The 20,161-nt window shown below is 37.1% G+C and overlaps 2 protein-coding genes across 3 annotated transcripts in view; one reads left to right on the top strand and one right to left on the bottom strand.

The window, feature by feature from the left end:
- The window catches only part of CASK (calcium/calmodulin dependent serine protein kinase), a 365,574-nt gene that overhangs the window by 205,900 nt on the left and 139,513 nt on the right, over positions 1–20,161 (bottom strand). The window lies entirely within an intron of this gene.
- On the top strand, positions 1,994–7,358 carry GPR82 (G protein-coupled receptor 82). 2 transcript variants are annotated; one of them, XM_037057122.1, is made up of 3 exons: positions 1,994–2,385; positions 4,538–4,605; positions 4,736–7,358. In XM_037057122.1, the coding sequence occupies exon 3, from the start codon at positions 4,749–4,751 to the stop codon at positions 5,778–5,780; it is 1,032 nt and encodes a 343-aa protein (XP_036913017.1). In that variant the 5' UTR covers positions 1,994–2,385; positions 4,538–4,605; positions 4,736–4,748; the 3' UTR covers positions 5,781–7,358. The 2 variants fall into 2 exon arrangements, with proteins under 2 accessions (XP_036913017.1, XP_036913018.1); XM_037057123.1 differs by lacking the exon at positions 4,538–4,605.

The following is a 20,161-nucleotide window of genomic DNA, read 5'->3' as shown; positions in this document are numbered from 1 at the left end:
TCAGTTCCTGCCCTGTTTCCAGTCACTTCCCCCACTTCCCATGAGTAACTGGCTTCCTTCTAGTTGCTGCTCTGGTGCTGATTCCCTGAGTGGGTGGGTTTGTGTACATTCTAGGACACCGTGGACCCTGTAGATGGACTGTCCTGAGAGATAGGCAGTTTCTTCTGCTGTCCTAATCCCCACTGGTTTTTACAACTAGTGATTATGAGGGTTTATTTTCCTGGCACAAGAACCCTGGACTGTGCAGTCGGGTCTGGGGCTGGGATCACTCACTCCCCAGTTGGGCCTCCTGGTTTTTATCTGCTATGATAAAAACCAGGGACATATAAATGAGAGGCTGCCCATTCCACCAGCTGCCACTGCTACTCCCTGGCTGCCACCACCTTGCTGCACCACACCGTGTCCTCTCTACCCTGGCTGCCTGACTCTACCCCTCCTTTCCATCTGTATGAATGTTTCTTCTTTAAATCCTTGTTTGTTGGACTTCCATACAGTTCAATTTTCTGGCAGTTATGATTTTTTTTAGATTGTTTGTTTTTCTCCTTATGGTTGTGTAAGGAGGCGAAAGGTGTCTACCTATGCCTCTATCTTGGCCAAAACCTCCTGATGGTATTTTTAATGTGTTATTCCTGTAAACCAAAAGTATAAATAAACATTATGGGTTGTTTGAACCCAGGGACATTTCTTAAGTGTAAATGTTTCCGACAGGACCAATTTTCTGCTAATTAGTATTGGTGGTGGTGGTGATCGAAGTGGCAGTAGCAGGAATTGGATGTGAAATGTGAAGGAAAGAATAGAATCAAAGCTAATTCATAGGTTTTTAGTTTGAATAACTAAAGAAGTAGTAGGTTTTTTTTGCTGAGTTTGGGGACAATGGAAGAAAAGTTGTGGAGAATGAAGACATTCTTTTTTGGACCAAAGGTACTTAAGCCTCAAGCAAATGATATTAAAATTGTCTTCCAATCACTTATGAAGAGAACTCCATTCTTTCTTCTCTAAATTACTTCAAACTGTTTTTTTCTAAGTAATTCCTTTATGGAACATGAAAAATTGTTGAAGTAATAATGACATGAATTCTAAAGGTCAAATTACTCTGCCATCGATGGCCATGTAACTCTGGATGAGGCACTGTTTTTAATTAAATCAAGGTAAGTATTGCAGAGATGAACAGCAGCAAACGAAATCCAGACACTAAGGTGGTTCTCACCTGGTTTAGAGAGAAATACTAGCAAACATTAGGGAAGATTTATGCAATCAACATGAAATAGGGTAAGCATTGGGGGTTGAGAAATGGCAAAGTACTATTAATTTTAAATGGAGACTTACTGATAAAGTACTCAGACTTGATGACATTAGATTTCTGTTTCCATTCCCAGACTCCCAGTGGTTTAACTTCCCAGGAAAGGGGTAGTGTGTGACTCAGGTCTAGCTCCCTAGCTGTACATACTCAGCTTTCATTTAGTTACTGGTTAAACAATTTTATACATAAAATTGGTTTCAAAATTCTTTATATCATAATGTAACTATTTCATCTGAGGCACATTTGGTCTTTATATCTAGCACTTTCCAGAATCCCCAAATCCATTATGAAATGTTCCAAAGTAACTTTAAATCTGAATGGAGGCAGCACAAGGCAATTCAAACTAGAATGGGCTAGATCTTAGTAATCAAATTGGGACCAAAGTTCCTGGGGTGCACTCTGTGCTTAAAGTGTGCTGCATTGGGCCTCATTTCTTTTTCCTTAAAATAAAGGGTTTTTACTTTAAGGTGATCATGAAGTTCTATTCTAGTTCTATGATATTTGAGTCTAGTAAGCTTCTGTAGGTAAGAAAACTTTGAGTTCTGCTTCTTTTTATTCCTGACAAAGACATATTGTAAATAAGTCATCCACAGATAATTTTACAGATGAGTTTGTAACAATATTTTATTCGGTCAGAATGGAGTAGTTCCCTCTACCACTGTGTTGTATAAAACTAATTAGCCACGGGAATTAAACCTATGAACTTCAATCAAACATGCTAATAAAGCTAACTGAAGTGTAACTGGGTCGTAAAGGTCATAAAATAATCACATGGAAGTCCAGTATATATATGGTCCACCAACTTCCTCCCACTGCAGAAATAGAGAAATAAGGGTTTTGTGGGTGTGGGTGTATGTGGAGATAGTTGCTACATTTACTACAGATATTGAATTTCTACAATACTGTTTAATTTCTTTTTTTCTTTTGACCTCTGTTGTTGGTGTCATGCATGAACCTGTTCACACTGATAAAAACTGAAGGATACCGAAAGAGTGATGATCAGAGAATTTTAAGTGTGAAGTGTTTTAGCATCACATCACTGCGCTGAAAAACAGAGCCCTGACTGGCATAAACTACTTGTACAGGTAAGACTGATCATTTACTTTTACCTTAAAAGATAACTGTGTAAAAGTTCTAACAGAACTAAATTGTTTAAATGTTGAAAACAAATCAGGAAAGGTAGTCAGCATATTATGTAGATAATCATTAATAACTGAAGTTAGAGTTGTAGAGCTTTTGTCATTTGTCAAATTAGCAGACACACAGTGTGTGCATGACCCAAGACAGACATTCTACTGAGCGGAATGCAGACTTGTAGACATTTTCTGGAGAGCAATTCTGTATATATCACAGGTCATTTTTATTTGATTTCTTAAGCTTTACAGTATTTTCCAAATTTTAGAAAATAACTATTCAACAGTTTTATAATCCAAGTTTATTTTTAAAGGAGAGGTACATAGTTAATACAAGTTTGATATTTGGAAAGCTAAAGATGTGAAGTAGTTGTCATTCATTATGTTGAAGTTCTACAGAGTCTCATTGTCATCTCTCTGATAATGCTAGATTCTATGAAGGTCTTCTCTTTTTTTTTACCTCCCTTCTGCTCTGAAACATTTGCTAGTGTGAAATAGAAAAGCAAGGCAATGGTAATGAGTAATACAAGGTATGAGATGCTGTATGAGTTGGTATACTTAAAAAAGGAGTACTATCTATTAATACAGAAACACTATTACTTTTACAGATTTTAGTATATAATGTATTATCTATACAAGGCAGAGGGGGTTAGTATTATTCTTTAATATCATCATAAAGGGAAGCTCCATTCCTTATGGAAAGTAAAACCTACTTTTATCAGATAAGTTTTTCTTAAGAAATAAACTGGTTTATTTTACTATCCAGTTGACTGATTTGTTACAGTTTAGGTTATATTGTATATTTACAACTAGATATACACTAACTTTGAAGCACATCGACTATTTTCTAAATAAAAGTTGCAAAGAAAATAAAATGACAAAGATATCAGTAGACATTACTTAAAGGTCGCAATATTTGAACGTATAGACACTGCAAAGCCCTCAAGCTTTTAAGTCTTTAGGTGGGTGTTATTTGGTTTTAAAAATATTTCAAAATTATAATAGGCATTTTTAAAAATATACTTTTTCTGTAATCCAAGAGGTAAAAAGACAGCTATGATTCTGAAAGGGATAGAGAGTACAGCTCTAAGGGGCTGGGGGCATATAAGAATCTCAGAAAGCAGTATATAGTAAAAATTTTGTATTTATCAAAAGAGAGAATATGATAACAAAAATAAGAATGAGAATCCACACTACAGATTATAAAAGAGTAAAGAATGTGGAACCTAGAAAATTATGGTGAAAAACATAGTATGGCACATTCTGAATAGATCTTGTGATTCTTATTTGACCAGAATCCAATAATTTTTATTATTCCCACTTGAAAGAAATGAGGCTATGAGAAAAATAAGAATGAAAAGCAGTTTGTATACGACTCTTCAACACTTTATACATACCCTTTGGAGAAAGATTTAAAAATACGACATAAAAAAGTAAAAAGCATACCTTCATTTATGCTGTGATTAAAATAGCTTCTAAAAAACAACATACACTCTGAAAAATCAAGATAGTCAATTACACACAAAGACACATGAGGGCACTCTAACCAACAAGCACAGCAACTATAGTTTTAACATAGAATTTTAAACTTTTTATTCAAGCATGATAGTTTAGCATTAAATATTTGAAATAAGAAACTACTGATGACTGTTGGTAAAGACCCTTGGATTTTGCTGTTTACCCTTGGTTACTACACTTTCCTTCTGTTCAATTCAGGATCCTGCCTCAGCATTTGTTTATGTGGCATTAAGTTTACTTTTGAAATATGAAAAGAGACTCTTCTAATTGTGTTAGATTATGGAGAAGTGCTTTGCCCTAGCCATGAAAAAAACATTTAAAAATATTTATGTACAATTAAGATGATAGTTAAAAATCAGTCTTCTCTCTATTAATGTGGCCACAAAATGCTTTTGCACCACTCTCCTTTGGCCAGTATGTATTGCTTGCATTGTGTTAAATTTTTAAAAATTACCTTTCTAGGCAAAAAATGAATGATTCTGTACAAATTGCTTTACAATCTAATATAAGAATTATAAATTCCTCTAGTACAAAATGATAAAACTCGGGCATTTAACTATTTGTACCAAATTTTATTTTTTTTTAGACAAAGGTACTGTAAACAACAATCAACTTTTTGCTTTTATTTCAACTGGACAATTTTGATGATAAAAGGTGAGATGGCATCTGTACTTTGCTTTTCCATCTAATACATTTATGTTACTATTTTATACAATGCCTTAAAAATACTCAGCTTAAATACCATCTATAACTTTAATATTAAATATCTGCAATTCTATTCTAGCTCCTGTGACATAATGCAAGAAAATCTGATATCAATGAGTAACAACTCAACATGTATTCAACCATCCATGATCTCTTCCATGGGTTTACCAGTCCTTTATATCTTCCTTTGTATCATTGGTCTCTTTGGAAATTCTCTTGCTCAATGGGTATTTTTTGCAAAAATAGGTAAGAAAACATCAACTCACATTTACCTAACACATCTTGTTACTGCAAACTTACTTGTGTGCAGTGCTATGCCTTTCATGGGTATCTATTTCCTCAAAGGCTTTCAATGGGAATATCAATCAACACAATGCAGGGTGGTCAATTTTTTTGGAACTCTATCCATGAATGTATGTATGTTTGTCAGCCTCTTAATTTTAAGTTGGATTGCGATAAGCCGCTATGCCACCTTAATGAAAAAGGATTCCATACAAGAGACCACATCGTGCTATGAGAAAGTATTTTATGGCCAGTTACTGAAAAAATTCCGCCAGCCTAACTTTGCAAAAAAACTATGTGTTTACATATGGGGAGTTGTACTAGGCTTAATTGTTCCAGTTATCATATACTACTCAGCTGTGGAGGCTACAGAAGGAGAAGAGAGCATGTGCTATAACCGGAATGTGGAATTAGGAGCCACGATCTCTCAGATTGCAGGTCTCATTGGAACCACATTTACCGGATTTTCATTTTTAGTTGTACTGACATCATACTACTCTTTTGTCAGTCATCTGAGAAAAATAAGAACCTGTACATCCATTATGGAGAAAGATTTGACTTACAGTTCCGTGAGGAAGCATCTTTTGGTCATCCAGATTCTACTAATAGTTTGTTTCCTCCCATTTAGCATTTTTAAACCCATTTTTTATGTTGTACACCAAAGAGATAACTGTAAGCAACTGAATTATTTAATCGAGATAAAAAACATCCTCACCTGTCTTGCATCAGCCAGAAGTAGCACAGACCCCATTATATTTCTTTTTTTAGATAAAACATTCAAGAAGACAATATATAATCTTTTTAAAAAATCTGATTCAACACATATACAATCCTGTGGTTGACCTCTGAATGGAAAACACCACCAAATATAAAAGTGATCATATGACTCTACTGGGGACACTAAACTACATGATCAACAGGTCACAGCTCGGCTGATAACAGGAACCAAGAAAACCTCTTTGGTTTAAAAAATAAATAATCACAAAACTCACTTTACAGTTCCACTTATAATGAAGGTTGAGATGGAAGAGATTGAACAGAGGCAAAAGTCAAGCATACTGAAAGGATCCCACTGCACATGAAGCTAAGAGACAATATTTAAATTCAACCGTGGATGCTTCTATTCAGAACACAGTAGTTTGTGACTGTAGGATAAAGAAGCAAATGGTGTATGACTTTTCTGCTTTCTAGTAGTTAGAATATGAGGGTCAACATATGGATAGTGTTTTGTCAGTAACTTTGAGAGTGAGTAAAACAAAAAAGTGAATATGAAATTTCTTCAATTAAATCCTGTCTAAATGTATGAATGATACAGAGTAAGAATCCAAGGTTTTATAAATGCAGTTATTTATTTGGTATAATCTAGCTCATGTTACTAGGAGAAGAAATAGTCATTGATTCTGGTATTTATTAAGCAGATGTTATATAAATATGCTTAAATATTTGGATTAGGCTGTGTCAAAATAAAAAGTTAATACAATGTCATTATACTCCAATCTCCATCACATGTAGTATATTTTCCTATGCATTTAATATGATGTTATTAATGACAAATAGTCCTTGACATATAGGTATGTTTGATTTATCTTTGTGAAATAAATGAATGAATGATAAAACAGTATGATAGCATCACTGTTGAGAGACTGGTCTCTGGAGCTGGAGTCCCTGGGTTCAATCCTAGATCAACCTCTTATTTAGCTGGACAGTCATAGGCAACTTACCCTCTTCAAGTGTTAATTTCTTCATTTGTGGAATAGAAAAACACTACATAATTCATAGGTACTATTATTAAATCAGGTGATGTTATTGTTATGAGTAGCTACCATTTACTAAGCAATTGCTATGTGTCAGGCATTCCTTTTCTATGCTTTACATGTATTATTTAAATCATCACAACCTTAAAGTATGTCAATTTAATGATGAAAAACCGAAGCCCAAAATTTCTCCAATATTTAAGTAAATATTTAAAGAGTAAGCATTTCTTAATGGCTATTTTTTCTTCCATGTAATCCTGTCAGACAAATGATGGTGACTGTATTCTGTATCATATGCATTATACTTATTATTTTTTTAAAATTGTTTTTTGTCTTCCTGAAGAGATCATAAGTACCTTTAGAGCTATAGTCTGTTTTCTATTTCTACTCCCATGGTACTTGCATTCTCTGCTAAGAACCACATAAAAGAAAGTTGAATAAATATTAATCATAACTTGTTACTTAGAGATTGCTTAAAGACTCATTTATCCTCTATATGGTCATTTCTTCAGTGCTCAAAAGAAGTTTCAAGTAAGTTCATATAACACTCCCAAGCCTTTAAACTTATAGCATATTTTGTTTCTGAATTAAAAATGCAGAAACAACTCACTGCACAGATTCCCTAAGGGCCATGTGATCAGTATCGCTAGAAGTTTTCCCAACGTGTCTGTACAACTTTAATTTAAAAACAATAGAAAACGAACAGTAAGTGTTTTTTTCCCTTTTTGATTTCAATGTTCAATTGAGAGAAGAAAATGTTCAGAGAAAAGTCTGAAAAAACACATGCTAACTTCAAATATTTACAGTGTACATTTATTCTTTTATAGTAGCAATCTGCTATTTGGCTGATTGACTTGCACAGACAAAGGCAAACCTGGGAACTCCAGGTGACTTCCTGCGTGCTGGCTGTAAACAGAGGTGTCCAAGCTAGTAACCTCATAGACATGAGAGTCACAGAACAGCTCAAAGTTGACCAGGGGAGTTCCCTAAGACATGTAGCTTTTCCACAGGTATACCAGTAGTTTTATTCTTACACAAGTTATAAAATAAAAATCATTATTTTAAAAAGTCATTCTTTACATTGCTACTACTTTAAATAGAATGTAAAAGATATTGCCAAAATAGAGTTTCCTGCATTTAAAAAAGGCAGAAATAGAGTTACACAATTTCTCTGTGAGTTGCTCATTCTGACAGAAAACTACCATTTAATTCTCTGCACTGAGCTTATTAAACTCATCACGGTTACTGTTACACCATACAAGCTTTCTTGAACAGGTGATTGAAAATCATGTTGAATTTTATGTGTGATTGAAGAACTGGCTGTTTAATGTCATGGCAAATATTTTATATAGAATATCACTTTCTAAATTTACCCTAAATTTAAAGTGTGGATTTCAGAAAAACGGTACTTTTAATGTGCCTATGAGTTATATCCAAACACTTTAAAAAACACTGAATTTTGATACAGGGCAACAAGAGTGTATCTTAAAACAGGCCATGAGAAATGTTCATTCCCCTATTATCCTTTCCATAGACACACCTCTCACCAAGGCAAGCTTTCAAACTATCAATCAGGAGCACAAACCATTAAGACTAGACAAGCAAAATTAAGAATAGACTACTCAACCTGCAAGTGAGTTTCTATTCCCTGGGTAGAAGAGGAGAATGTCCACCCTACTCTGATTTGGTGAGGACTCCCACAGCCTATTCCTGGCCCTGCCATGTGCAGGGTGGGGATGTTATTGTATGGACAAAATGTGGGAAAATAGCTGAAAGGAAATCTTGCTTGGCAAACCACAAAGGGAGCACAGAGAGACACTGGTCATATGCCAAGCATTTCAATTGTGCAGCCTAATGCCATAGACCTTCCTAAGACTACTCCCAAATTCAAACTGAATTGATATCAGAGGGAAGAGTTACTACAGCTAAAGAGGTTATACATCTGACAGAAAAACAGGTTTTGGCTACATCATACATGCTTGCTGCCCCTGGCTCAGAAGAGGCAGAGCAATGAAAGAATTTACAACTCATTAGCAAAAAACAAACAAACAAACAAACAAAAACAGTCATTCTTTTCTTTTGAAATCAAGGAGTTGATTTTTTTGAAAGGTGGAGTGGGAGAAGAGAAGCACAACAGTTAGAAATACAATGTAATTTTAAGATGATCTTAGAATTCATGAGGTTTTTCAAAGTACATTAAAACCCCACATGAGAGCTGAATGAAATGCAGATTATGCCCAACAATGTTCCAAAAGTAATGCAGAAGCTTAACAAGTTTGCTTCCTATAATAAAGAACAAAATAGGTCAGTTTTCATTTTAATGAAAATTCCAATTTCTTTATAGAACGTGAGGGATTTTTAGGAGCTGTAGTAGGGGTGGAAAAGAAATATCAGTAACCAAGAGCAATAGAGGAAGAAATACTGTAAGAAATCCACAATGCTATGGCAACCAGGATATGATGAACACCCATTTATAATAAAAGTCTGGCCCAAAGCAGGTGAAAAGAGAACTGAAACCAGAAGGGGACCAAAGGGCAGCCAGACGTGTTCATGGGTTAGCAAGGAAAACCATTTAAGGGAAGCACACATAGAAATGCTGGGTGGAGGCTTCTGTCTGCATCTGCGTAACTGTTTCCCCCCCCCCCCCCCCAGTTCTGAGAACTAAAAACTGACACCTCAAACCTCCTGCACACAGGCCCCCCTCGGAAAAGAAAGTGAGAGTGATAGCAGACTGCATTCAGAGAAGCTGCTGAACTTCAACTTCAGTTATTAAAATTGTGTGTCAGTAGGTCAGAGAGCCACAGAAAGGTGTGAAGATTGCTTGTCTCCCTATACCCACATGATGCACTGTGAGGCTGCTTCCAGGAGTTAGGAGAGACAAGAGAACTCCACCAACACTCAGTGCTTAACAGAGCCAATGCAAGCAGGCAAGGAGCCAGGAGTTGCATTTACCTTGACAGCTGTACCATTTCTTTCCAAAGTACTTTTAATTTAGGGGTGAGAGGAAGCAAAGAGAAAAACTGAAACATAATCAAAGTTTTCATATCCTCTATAAGAAAAAGAGGAATAAAAGGAAGAACATGACAGAAGAAAAAGGAATTTTCATGTGTCTGTTAATATACGCCTGTAGGGAGGCAAAGCATGAGAAAGATAACATTACATTATGACTGGGTCTTAACCAGGGGTGAATTTTTTGTCCCAAGGGACAATTTGACAATGTCTGGAGACTTTTTTTCCACATCTACCTCATTATTTTCAATGGATACATAATCATTATTTTTCCACATATAAAATTATTTATGTTTTCTCTCTTATTCTTGTTCAAGTACAGCTGTCTCTATTTCTCCCCCCGACTCCCACCCACCATAGCCACCCCCACCTCCCGCCTTTGACCCTAGCCCCCTGTTGTCTTTGTCCATGGGTCCTTTATACATGTTTCTTGATGACCCTTCCCTCTTTTTCCCCGTTATCCCTTCCCACTTCCCCTATGGTTACTGTCAATTTGTTCTTTATCTCAATGTCTCTGGTTATATTTTGCTTGCTTGTTTGTTTTGTTGATTAAGGAGATTCCACTTATAGGTGAGATCATATGGTATTTGTCTTTTACAACCTAGCTTATTTCACTTAGTATAATGCTCTCTAGTTCCATCCATGCTGTCATAACTGGAGGAAAAGCTATTAGCATCTGGTGGGTAGAGGCTAAGTAGAGGCAAAAATACATAGGACAGACTCACTCCTACCATAAAGTACTCAAGTCCAAGTGTCACTAGGGTGGCTTGTGGGAGAATCCGTACTATGAAACATGCTTCTCTAAATTTCAAAGGCTTATACAATTCATTTCCCCCAATTTTCATGGGGAACTGCTTCTCCAAATCAATCCATTTCCGCTACAAGTCATGTGGCATCATAAACTCAATTTTAACCTGATACAACAAAGATTTTTACTCAATTATGATGATTTAAAAAAGAAATGCCTACCATGTAAAGAAAAAAAGCATTATTTTAAAAGAGATTTTAGTTACTTATTTTTAGAGAGGGGAAGGGAGGGAGAAAGAGAGGGAGAGAAACAACAATGAGTGGTTTCCTCTTGTGTACCCCCCACTAGGGATCTGGCCTGCAACCCAGGCATGTGCCCTGACCAGGAATTGAACCAGCGATTTTTTGCTTCTCAGGCTGGCACACAATCCACTGAGCCACACCAGTCAGGGCAAGATAAAAAGCATTATTAATCAATATAATGCTTAGGCCTTTGGAAAACCTAATGCTTTTGGATCCATGCCAAGAATTATGAGAAAGGGGGGAAGGGAAAAGGGAGAGGGGTACAGGGAAATGGAGAGGGGAGGAAAGGGGGTGAGGGGAAAATGGAGAGAGGGAGAAGAAAAGAGAAAGAGACTGAGAATATTCTTGGCTAGATGCAACAGGTGATTAAATAATCTGAATTTTTTTAAAGGAATGAAACATTGCTCTTCTACTTTCTTTACTAAGTAAAAATAAAAATTTTATCAAACTTTATTGATGCAAAAACGCCAAATCTAATGAAATCTTTTTTGATATTTCCCTTCTCACTTTATTTTTTTTCCACTGCTCATATTTTTTATTATTTTATTTAATTTAATTCTTGTTCAAGTACAGTTTTCTGTCTTATATTCCCAGCCATGACCCCCCAGTGCTCCCCACCCCCATCCTATTTCCGCCCCGCAGCTTAGTTATTGTCCATGTGTCCTTTATGCTTGTTCATGTGAAACCATCCCCTTTTCCCCTATGATTCTCTCCCATCTCCCCTCTGGACCCTGTCAGCCTGTTCCGTATTTCAGTGTCATTGGTCATATTTTGCTTGCTTGTTTGTTTTGTTGTTTAGATTCCTGTTAAAGGTGAGATCATATGGTATTTGTCTTTCACCACCTCGCTTATTTTGCTTAGCATAATGCTTTCCAATTCCATCCATGATGTTGCAAAGGGTAGGAGCTCCTTCTTCCTTTCTGCAGCATAGAATTCCATTGTGTAAATGTACCATACTTTTTTGATCCAGTCATTGACCGATGGGCATCTAGGTTGCTTCCAACTCTTGGCTATCGTGAATTGTGCTGCTATGAACATTGGGGTGCATAGGTTCTTCTGGATTGGTGTTTTAGGGTTCTTAGGATATACTCCTAGCAGTGGAATTGCTGGGTCAAAAGGCATGTTCATTTTTAGTTTTCTTAGAAAGTTCCATACTGTTTTCCCTAGTGGTTGTACCAGTCTGCAATCCCACCAATAGTGAACTAGGGTCCCCTTTTCCCCACTACCTCTCCAGCACTTGTTGTTTGTTTCTTTGTTAATGATAGCCATTCTGACTGGTGTAAAGTGGTATCTCATTGTGGTTTTAATTTGCATCTCTCTGATAGCTAGCGATATCGAGCAACTTTTCATGTGTCTCTGGATCCTTTATATGTCCTGGATATCCTGGACATATGGGATGTCCTGGACATCCTCTGTATGTCCCCATTTTTTCATTGGGTTGCTGGTCTTCTTTGAGTGGAGTTGAGTGAGTTCTTTGTATATTTTGGAGATTAAACCTTTGTCTGAGGTATCATTGGCAAATATGTTTTCCCAAGCGGTTGCTTCTCTCTTTATCTTGATACTGTTTTCCTTAGCCATTCAGAAGCTTTTCATTTTGAGGAGATCACATTTGTTTGTTCTTTCCTTTATGTCCCTTGCTCTAGGGGACATATCAGTAAAAATATTGCTGCATGGAATATCTGAGATTTTCTTGCCAATGTTCTCCTCTAGGGCTTTAATGGTTTCAGAGCTTATATTGAAGTCTTTTATCCACCTTGAATTAATTTTGGTGTAGGGTGTAAGTTGGTGCTAGAGTTTCATGTTTTTGCATGTAGCTGTCCAGTTCTCCCAACACCATTTGTTGAAGAGGCTATCTTTATCCCATTTTATGTTACTGTCCCCTTTGTCGAGTATTAATTGACTGTAGAGAGTTGGGTTTATTTCTGGGTTCTCTGTTCTGTTCCATTGGTCTATGTGACTGTTTTTATGCCAGTACCAGGCTGTTTTGATTACAGTGGCCTTGTAATATAGTTTGATATCAGGTATTGTGATCCCTCCTACTTTGTTCTTCTTTCTCAAAATTGGAGCTGCTATTCGGGGTCTTTTATGGTTCCTTATAAATTTTTGAAGTGTTTGTTCTATGTCTGTGAAATATGCCATTGGCACTTTAGTAGGTATTGCATTGAATCTGTACATTGCTTTGGGTAGTATGGACATTTTGATGATGTTAATTCTTCCAATCCATGAACACGGTATATGTTTCCATTTGTTTGTGTCTTCCTTGATTTCTTTCTTCAGTGTTGTGTACTTTTCTGCATACAGGTCTTTAACCTCCTTGGTCAGGTTTATTCCCAGATCTTTTATTTCTGTTTTGCTATATCGAATGGGATTTTTTTCTTGATTTCTGCTTCTGCTGTTTCATTGTTGGTATACAAAAATGCCTTTGATTTCTGGATATTGACTTTGTATTCTGCTGTTTTGCCAAATTCATTTATTAGTTTGAGTAGTTTTTTGGTAGAGGCTATAGGCTTTTCCATGTACACTATCATGTCATCTGCAAACAATGCCAATTTTGTTTCCTCCTTTCTGATTTGGATGCCTTTTATTTCCTTGTCTTGTCTGATCACTGTGGGTAGAACTTCTAATACTATATTGAATAGAAGTGGTGAAAGTGGACAACCTTGTCTTGTTCCTGATCTTAGTGGAAAAGCTTTTAGTTTTTGCCCATTGAGTATGATGTTGGCTGTAGGTCTTTCATATATGGCCTTTATTAGATTGAGGAATGTTCCCTCTATTCCCATTTTTCTCAGTACCTTTATCATAAATGGGTGTTGTACCTTATCAAAAAGCTTTTTCTGCATCTATTGATATGATCATGTGGTTTTTTTGTTTGCTTTTGTTTATGTGATGTATTACATTTACTGACTTACAAATATTGAACCATCCTTGCAACCCTGGGATGAATGCCACTTGGTCATGGTGTATGATCTTTGTGATGTATTGTTGGATGCGATTTGCCAATATTTTGTTGAGGATTTTAGCGTCTATGTTTATCAGCGATATTGGCCTGAAGTTTTCTTTCTTTGTTGTGTCTCTATCTGGCTTTGGAATTAGGATGATGCTGGCTTCATAAAAAGAGTTGGGGAGTTTTCCCTCCTTTTGGATTTTTTGGAATAGTCTGTGAAGAATAGGGGTTAGCTCTTCATTAAAAGTAGAATTATCCTGTGAAACCATCTGGTCCAGGGCTTTTGTGCGATGGGAGTTTTTTTATTACTTCTTCAATTTCATCTGCTGTTATTGGCCTGTTCAGGTTTTCTGCTTCTTTTTCATTGAGTTTTGGAAGACTATGTTTTGCTAGAAATTTGTCCATTTCATCTAGGTTTTCAAATTTCTTGGCATACAGTTCTTCATAGTAATTCCTTACAATCCCTTGTATTTCTGTGGTATCAGCTGTAATCTCTCCTCTTTCATTTCTGATTGTGTTTATTTGGGTCCTCTCTCTTCTTTTCTTGATGAGTCTACTTAAAGGTTTATCTATTTTGTTTATCTTTTCAAAAAACCAACTCCTAGATTCATTGATCCTTAGAATTGTGCTTTTAGTCTCTATGTCATTTAGTTCTGCTGTGATCTTGGTTATTTCCTTCCTTCTACTTGCTCTGGGCTGTCTTTGTTGTTGTTCCTCGAGTTCTTGCAGGCGTCGGGTTATGCTGTTTGTTTGAAATGTTTCTATCTTGTTTAGGTAGGCCTGTATTGCTATAAACTTCCCTCTCGGGACTGCCTTGGCCGTGTCCCATAAGTTTGGGTTTTTCGTGAGTTCATTTTCATTTATTTCCACAAACTTTTTGATTTCTTCCCTAATTTCAGTCTTGACCCATTTGTCGTTTAATAGCATACCATTCAGTCGCCATGCTTTTGGGTGTTTTGGGCTTTTTCCTGTGGGGTTGGTTTCTAATTTCAGTCCCTTGTGGTCAGAGAAAATGCTTGGTATGATTTCAATTTTCTTGAATTTGTTGAGGCTCGTTTTGTGTCCTATCATGTGGTCTATCTTTGAAAATGTTCCATGTGCATTTGAAAAGAATGTGTATTTAGCTTCTTTAGGATGGAGGACTCTCTATTTATCAGTCAAGTCAATTTCATCTAGGGTGTTGTTTAATGTTGCAATACCTTTGTTGATATTTTGTTTGGAAGATCTGTCCATTTTTGACAGTGGGGTGTTAAAATCCCCTACTATAATTGTGTTGCTGTCAATATCTTTCTTGAAGTCCTCTAGGATTTTCTTTATATATTTGGGTGCTCCTATGTTGCGTGCATATATATTTATGATGTTAATGTCTTCTTGGTGGATTCTTCCCTTGAGTATTATGAAGTGATCTTCGGGTCTCTCTTTATGGCCCTTTTTTTGAAGTCTATTTTGTCTGATATGAGAATTGCTACTCTGGCTTTTTTTCTTGTCCATTTGCTTGGAAAATTTGTTTCCATCCTTTCACTTTTAGTCTGTGATGGTCTTTTGTCCTGAGGTGGGTCTCTTGTAGACAGCATATGTGTGGGTCATGCTTTCTTATCCATTCAGTTATTCTATGTCTTTTAATTGGTACATTTAATCCATTTATGTTTAAGGTTATTATTGAAAGGTACTTATTCATTGCCATTTGTGTACCTGTGTTCCTCTTCGTCTCTTTTCCTTCCTTTCCTTAAAGCAGCCCTTTTAGTAATTCTTGTAGAGCTGGTTTGTCCAAGGTGTATTCTCTTAGACTTCTTTGGTCTTGGAAGCTCTTTATTTGGCCTTCTATCTTGATTGAGAGCTTTGATGGGTACAGTAGCCTTGGTTGTAAGCCTCTGTTTCTCATTACTTGGAATATTTCTTGCCATTCTCTTCTTGCTTGGAATGTTTCCATTGAGAAGTCAGTAGCCAACTTTATTGGGGCTTCCTTGTATGCTACTTCCTTTTTCTCCCTTGCTGCATTTAGGATTCTTTGTCTTGGAGTTTTGCCATTTTAATGATGATGTGTCTTGCAGTAGTCCTCTTTGGTTTCCACCTGCTTGGGACTCTCTGTGATTCCTGGATTCGTGTGACTTGATCTCTCGTCAACTTAGGAAAATTTTCTGTTATTACTCTTTCAAGTAGGTTTTCTATCCCTTGTTCTTCTTCTTCTCCTTCTGGTATTCCTATTATTCGGATACTATTACGTTTCATATTGCCTTGCATTTCTCTTAAACTCTCCTCATTTTTTCTGATTCTCTTTTCCATTACTTGCTCCGTCTGGGGGATTCTTTCTACCCTGTCTTCGATCTCGCTTATGTGGTCTTCTGCCTCATTGTTCCTACTCTTCATATTTTCTACTGTGTTCTTCAGTTCAGAAATTGTATTCTTCATTTCCTCTTGGCCTTTGCTGATGGTTTCTATTTCCATTTTCATGTTGGTATAGTTTGCGGAGAGTTCATTGTAGCTACCCTGTAGTTTCTGGTAGCTCGTTGTAAGCTCTTTGAATTTCCTGATAACCAGTGCTTTGAATTCAATATCTGATAGCTGACTTGCCTCTCTTTCATCTAACATTCTTTCTGGAACTTCCTCCTTTTCTTTCATTTGGGAATTGTTTCCTTGTCTTCCCATTGTTTGTGTTGCTCTTCTTTTGGCCTCAGCTTCTTAAATTGCTATGTTCTGGTTCCCTGGGTTTATGGTGTGAACTTCTGTGGTAGGATGCCTGTGAAATTCAGTGGTGCAGTCTCCTGAAGGTATCTTGGTGTTCTCTGCTTGCCCCGCGCTTGTTGATCTGCCATCACCTCCTCTCCTCAACCTCTGGTCATTCAGTGTCCGCTACACTCTCTGTAGTCATGCCTTCTTGTATGCTGGGTCCCTGTTGGGCATCAGCTGCGCTCCTCCACAGATCAGCTCAGTCTTTCTCCGGCACGTGGAGGGAAGCGAAATCCTTTGTCCTACTCTGCCGCCATCTTCCTGATCCCCCCCTTTTCCCTTTATTTTTACTGGTGAAGGAGGAGAGTCTTCAGGGCCCTCCTGCTGTGTGCCCAGTTCCTAACGGGCCTGGACTGGTAAAAGTCCCCGTAAAGGTCTGCTGCTGCCGGAGGTTTGGGTCCCCTTTTGCAGTCGGATCTGCGAAGCTGAACACAACCTTGCCTCCCGCCTATTGCTGGGGCCAATGCTGCGTCCTCATGAGTCAGATCTATTCTGGCTGGGCTCAAGCCCAGGTAGTCTCACTAAGACTGACCCTAATGAAATCTATACACATTTAAGTCATTGACTATATATATTTTCTTCACAATGACTATATGAAGAAAAGCTAAAAGACTGCTTTGTTAGCAAAAATGTTGACAACACATCAAGTGAAATCTTAAATTACTTAGCCACATGAAATACAATGTTTACAGTAAAGTTTTATGATGACCACTATGGGACCTGGTCTGGTAGCTCACATGGTTAGAGTGTTGTCCCAATATGCCAACGTTGGGAGTTCGATCCCAGGTCAGGGCACATATAAAAATCAAACAATGAATGCATAAATAAGTGGAGCAACAAATTGATGTTTCTTTCTGTCTCTCTCTCCCTTCTCCTTCTCTCTCTCTCTCAAATCAATAAATATAAAAATATAATAACCAGTATGTTGAAAACTCCTATAAAAATGTCCTGAATAAAACTACTTTGGGTTCCTGTTGACACAGCCTTCAAAATATATCTGGAATCTAGTTTTTCTGCCACCTCCATTGCTTCCAGTCTGGTCCAACTCCTGTTCCCTTGCTTCCACCCTTGAGCCCCTATTCAATGTATTATCAGCAAAGCAATGTATACTTCACCCTTGAACAACACAGTTTTGAACTGTGCAGGTCCATTTATATGTGGATTTTTTTTCAATAAATACAGTCAGCCCTTCTGTGTGTACAGGTTTTGCATCTGGGGACCCAACCAACTATGGATCAAAAACAGTATTTTGGTATTCCCCACTGGGGTTTCCCAACTGTGTATCGAAAAATCTCTTCTCAGTCCATGTTTCATTGAATCCGTGGATGCAATGGACTGACTCTGGAGTCAAGTTATACTTGGATTTTTCACTGTGCTGGGGAGTAGGTAGGGTCAGTTATGCTCCTGCTCTAGTGCCTTTGCATTGGGTATTCCTTTTAGCCAAAACACCCTTCCTTCCCTATTGGCCCACTCCCTCTTCTTCTTCAAGTCCTTACTCAGATGTCATCTCAATGCAGCCTGCTTTGATCACCCTATTTAAAATGGCAATTCCTTGTCTTGCAGTCCCTATTCCTTTGACTTCTGCTGCTTTATTTTTTTTCTGTAGTCCTTTTCATCTTCTAACCTACTATACAGTAGACTTATTTATGCTGATTGATTAGTGTCTGTCTCCCTGAACTAGAAAGTCAGCTCATGTGGGCAATGATTTTTGTCTGTTTTGTTCACTCTGTAGCTCTGGTTTCTAGAATAGTGTCTGACACACAGTAGGCACTCAATACATAATTTCTGGATGAATGTTTTAAGAAAAATACACCCAAACTGAAAATTACCAAGTAGCATAACGTGAATATCCCATTTACCCATGCAAAATGTATAAATTTGGGGAAGTAAAATATAAAGAATGCCATTAATATATGTGCTCTATGTTGAGTCTGCTTGCCAACTGAATAATGGTGCCTTTCCTGGTAGTCTTATTCATTTCTAGTTTGAGAAATACTTCACTCTTCCCTTCCTGAGCATGATTTTGGGTGCTTCCTCAAAATTATTTGGCATGTGCCTTAGAGATAAACTAATTTAATAAAACTTACTGTTAATCTTGAGCCTTTGTACACACTGTTTCTTTTGCTGGAAATGTCCTTTTGTCTCCACATAACTACCCCATGACTCAAGGGCAGTCTCAAAAGTGACCTCCTCCATGATATTTCTCTGACTTTGTCTTTTAATGACATTTCCTACCTTCTACCTTGGACAGTAATTATTTGTTTTGCCTGTTTGTGAAGATGGCCACAAACAAGTTTTCCTATCTTTGTGCATATATGTGGCTTCAGCAACCAAAAGGTGCAGTCTATTTTTCCTCCTCTTGAATCTAGCCCTGTGACCTTTGACTAACAGAATGCAGAGGGCATGGCACAGTGTCAATTTTCTGCTGAGGCTTCAAGAGGCCTGACAACTTCCATTTTTGCTCTTTTGTGGAGGGAGGGAGGAAGTGGGGGAGGGAGATATAGAGAGTGATAGATGCCATGAATGAGAGACTATGAAGCAGGCCTAGCCAGCTCCTAGCTGTTCTAGTCACTTCAACTGAGATGCCAGAAAAGTGAGAGAAGCCCTAATGGATACTAGCCATGCCACCTCAGCCAACAGCCTGAGAAACAGAATTGAGCTGCATCAAGCTCTGTCCAAACTGTGAAATTGTGAGCAAATAAATGATAGTTGCTGTTTGAAGTCACTAAGTTTAGCTCTGTGTTGACCCACAGAAATAATATACTGCCTCATATCTCTCTACTGAGACCACAATAGCTTCAGGGCTCCAAGCATGAAGTAGGCATCCAAACATTGGAATGAATCAATCAGAAGGTAAATGAGAAGGTGAAATAAAATGTAACTACTTTGGGATTTTATTTGGTTTTGGATTGTCATAATATCAAATACCATGGTTAATCAAAAGCTGACTATATTACTGAAAGTATTACAATAAAGTATGTTGTCAATCATTATTTATTATATGATATTGATATAATTAGCTCTGAAGAATAATACTCAAAACCTAAGAATCTGTTTTGCCCATTTAAGTTTTGAAATGGTCATTTCTGTCTTGTATATATTTTATATATATCCAAGGAGATATTTTTAGTTTATATATATCTACTTTCTTGTATCGATTAAATGCAAAAGAATAACAGGGCATGCTACAACCACTTACGAGTTTGACCCCTTTATCTTCCCATGCTTTTTATTCTTTTTATTTATGTAACTGAAGAATACTGTTTAAATAAAAGTACCATGTATCCAGTGAGTTTCTCAGTATTGACTGTGGATAATAACAGTATCATTTCTTAGCACATTTGAAAAGCATGAATAAGATATTTTGCAACTAATTTTACAGTAATGTGTATTTTGCAAATTTCTCCAATGATTTTTCATTTGCTATTATAACATGCCACTGGATTGTTTTGGAATTGTGTACGCTTTTCCTCAGCTTTTAACCACAAGAGTTTCAGTTAAAATTTCCCAAACATAGCCAATTTAACTCTACTTGATTTTCTTTTCTTTTTTTAAGAACAGATTTTATTTATTTACTTCTAGGGAGAGGGGAAGGGAGGGGTAAAGAAAGGGAGAGAAACATCAATGTGAGAAACATCAATCGGCTGCCACTCATATGTGTCCCATACTGGGGAACAAACCTGCAATCCAGGCTTGTGCCCTGAGCAGAAATTGAAATGGTGACCTTTCACTCTGTGGG

This window comes from Sturnira hondurensis, unplaced genomic scaffold (assembly GCF_014824575.4).
Source record: "Sturnira hondurensis isolate 20B ecotype Veracruz unplaced genomic scaffold, ASM1482457v3 Scaffold0009449, whole genome shotgun sequence".
NCBI lineage: Eukaryota > Metazoa > Chordata > Mammalia > Chiroptera > Phyllostomidae > Sturnira > Sturnira hondurensis.
This window is presented reverse-complemented; position numbering and strand designations above follow the sequence as displayed.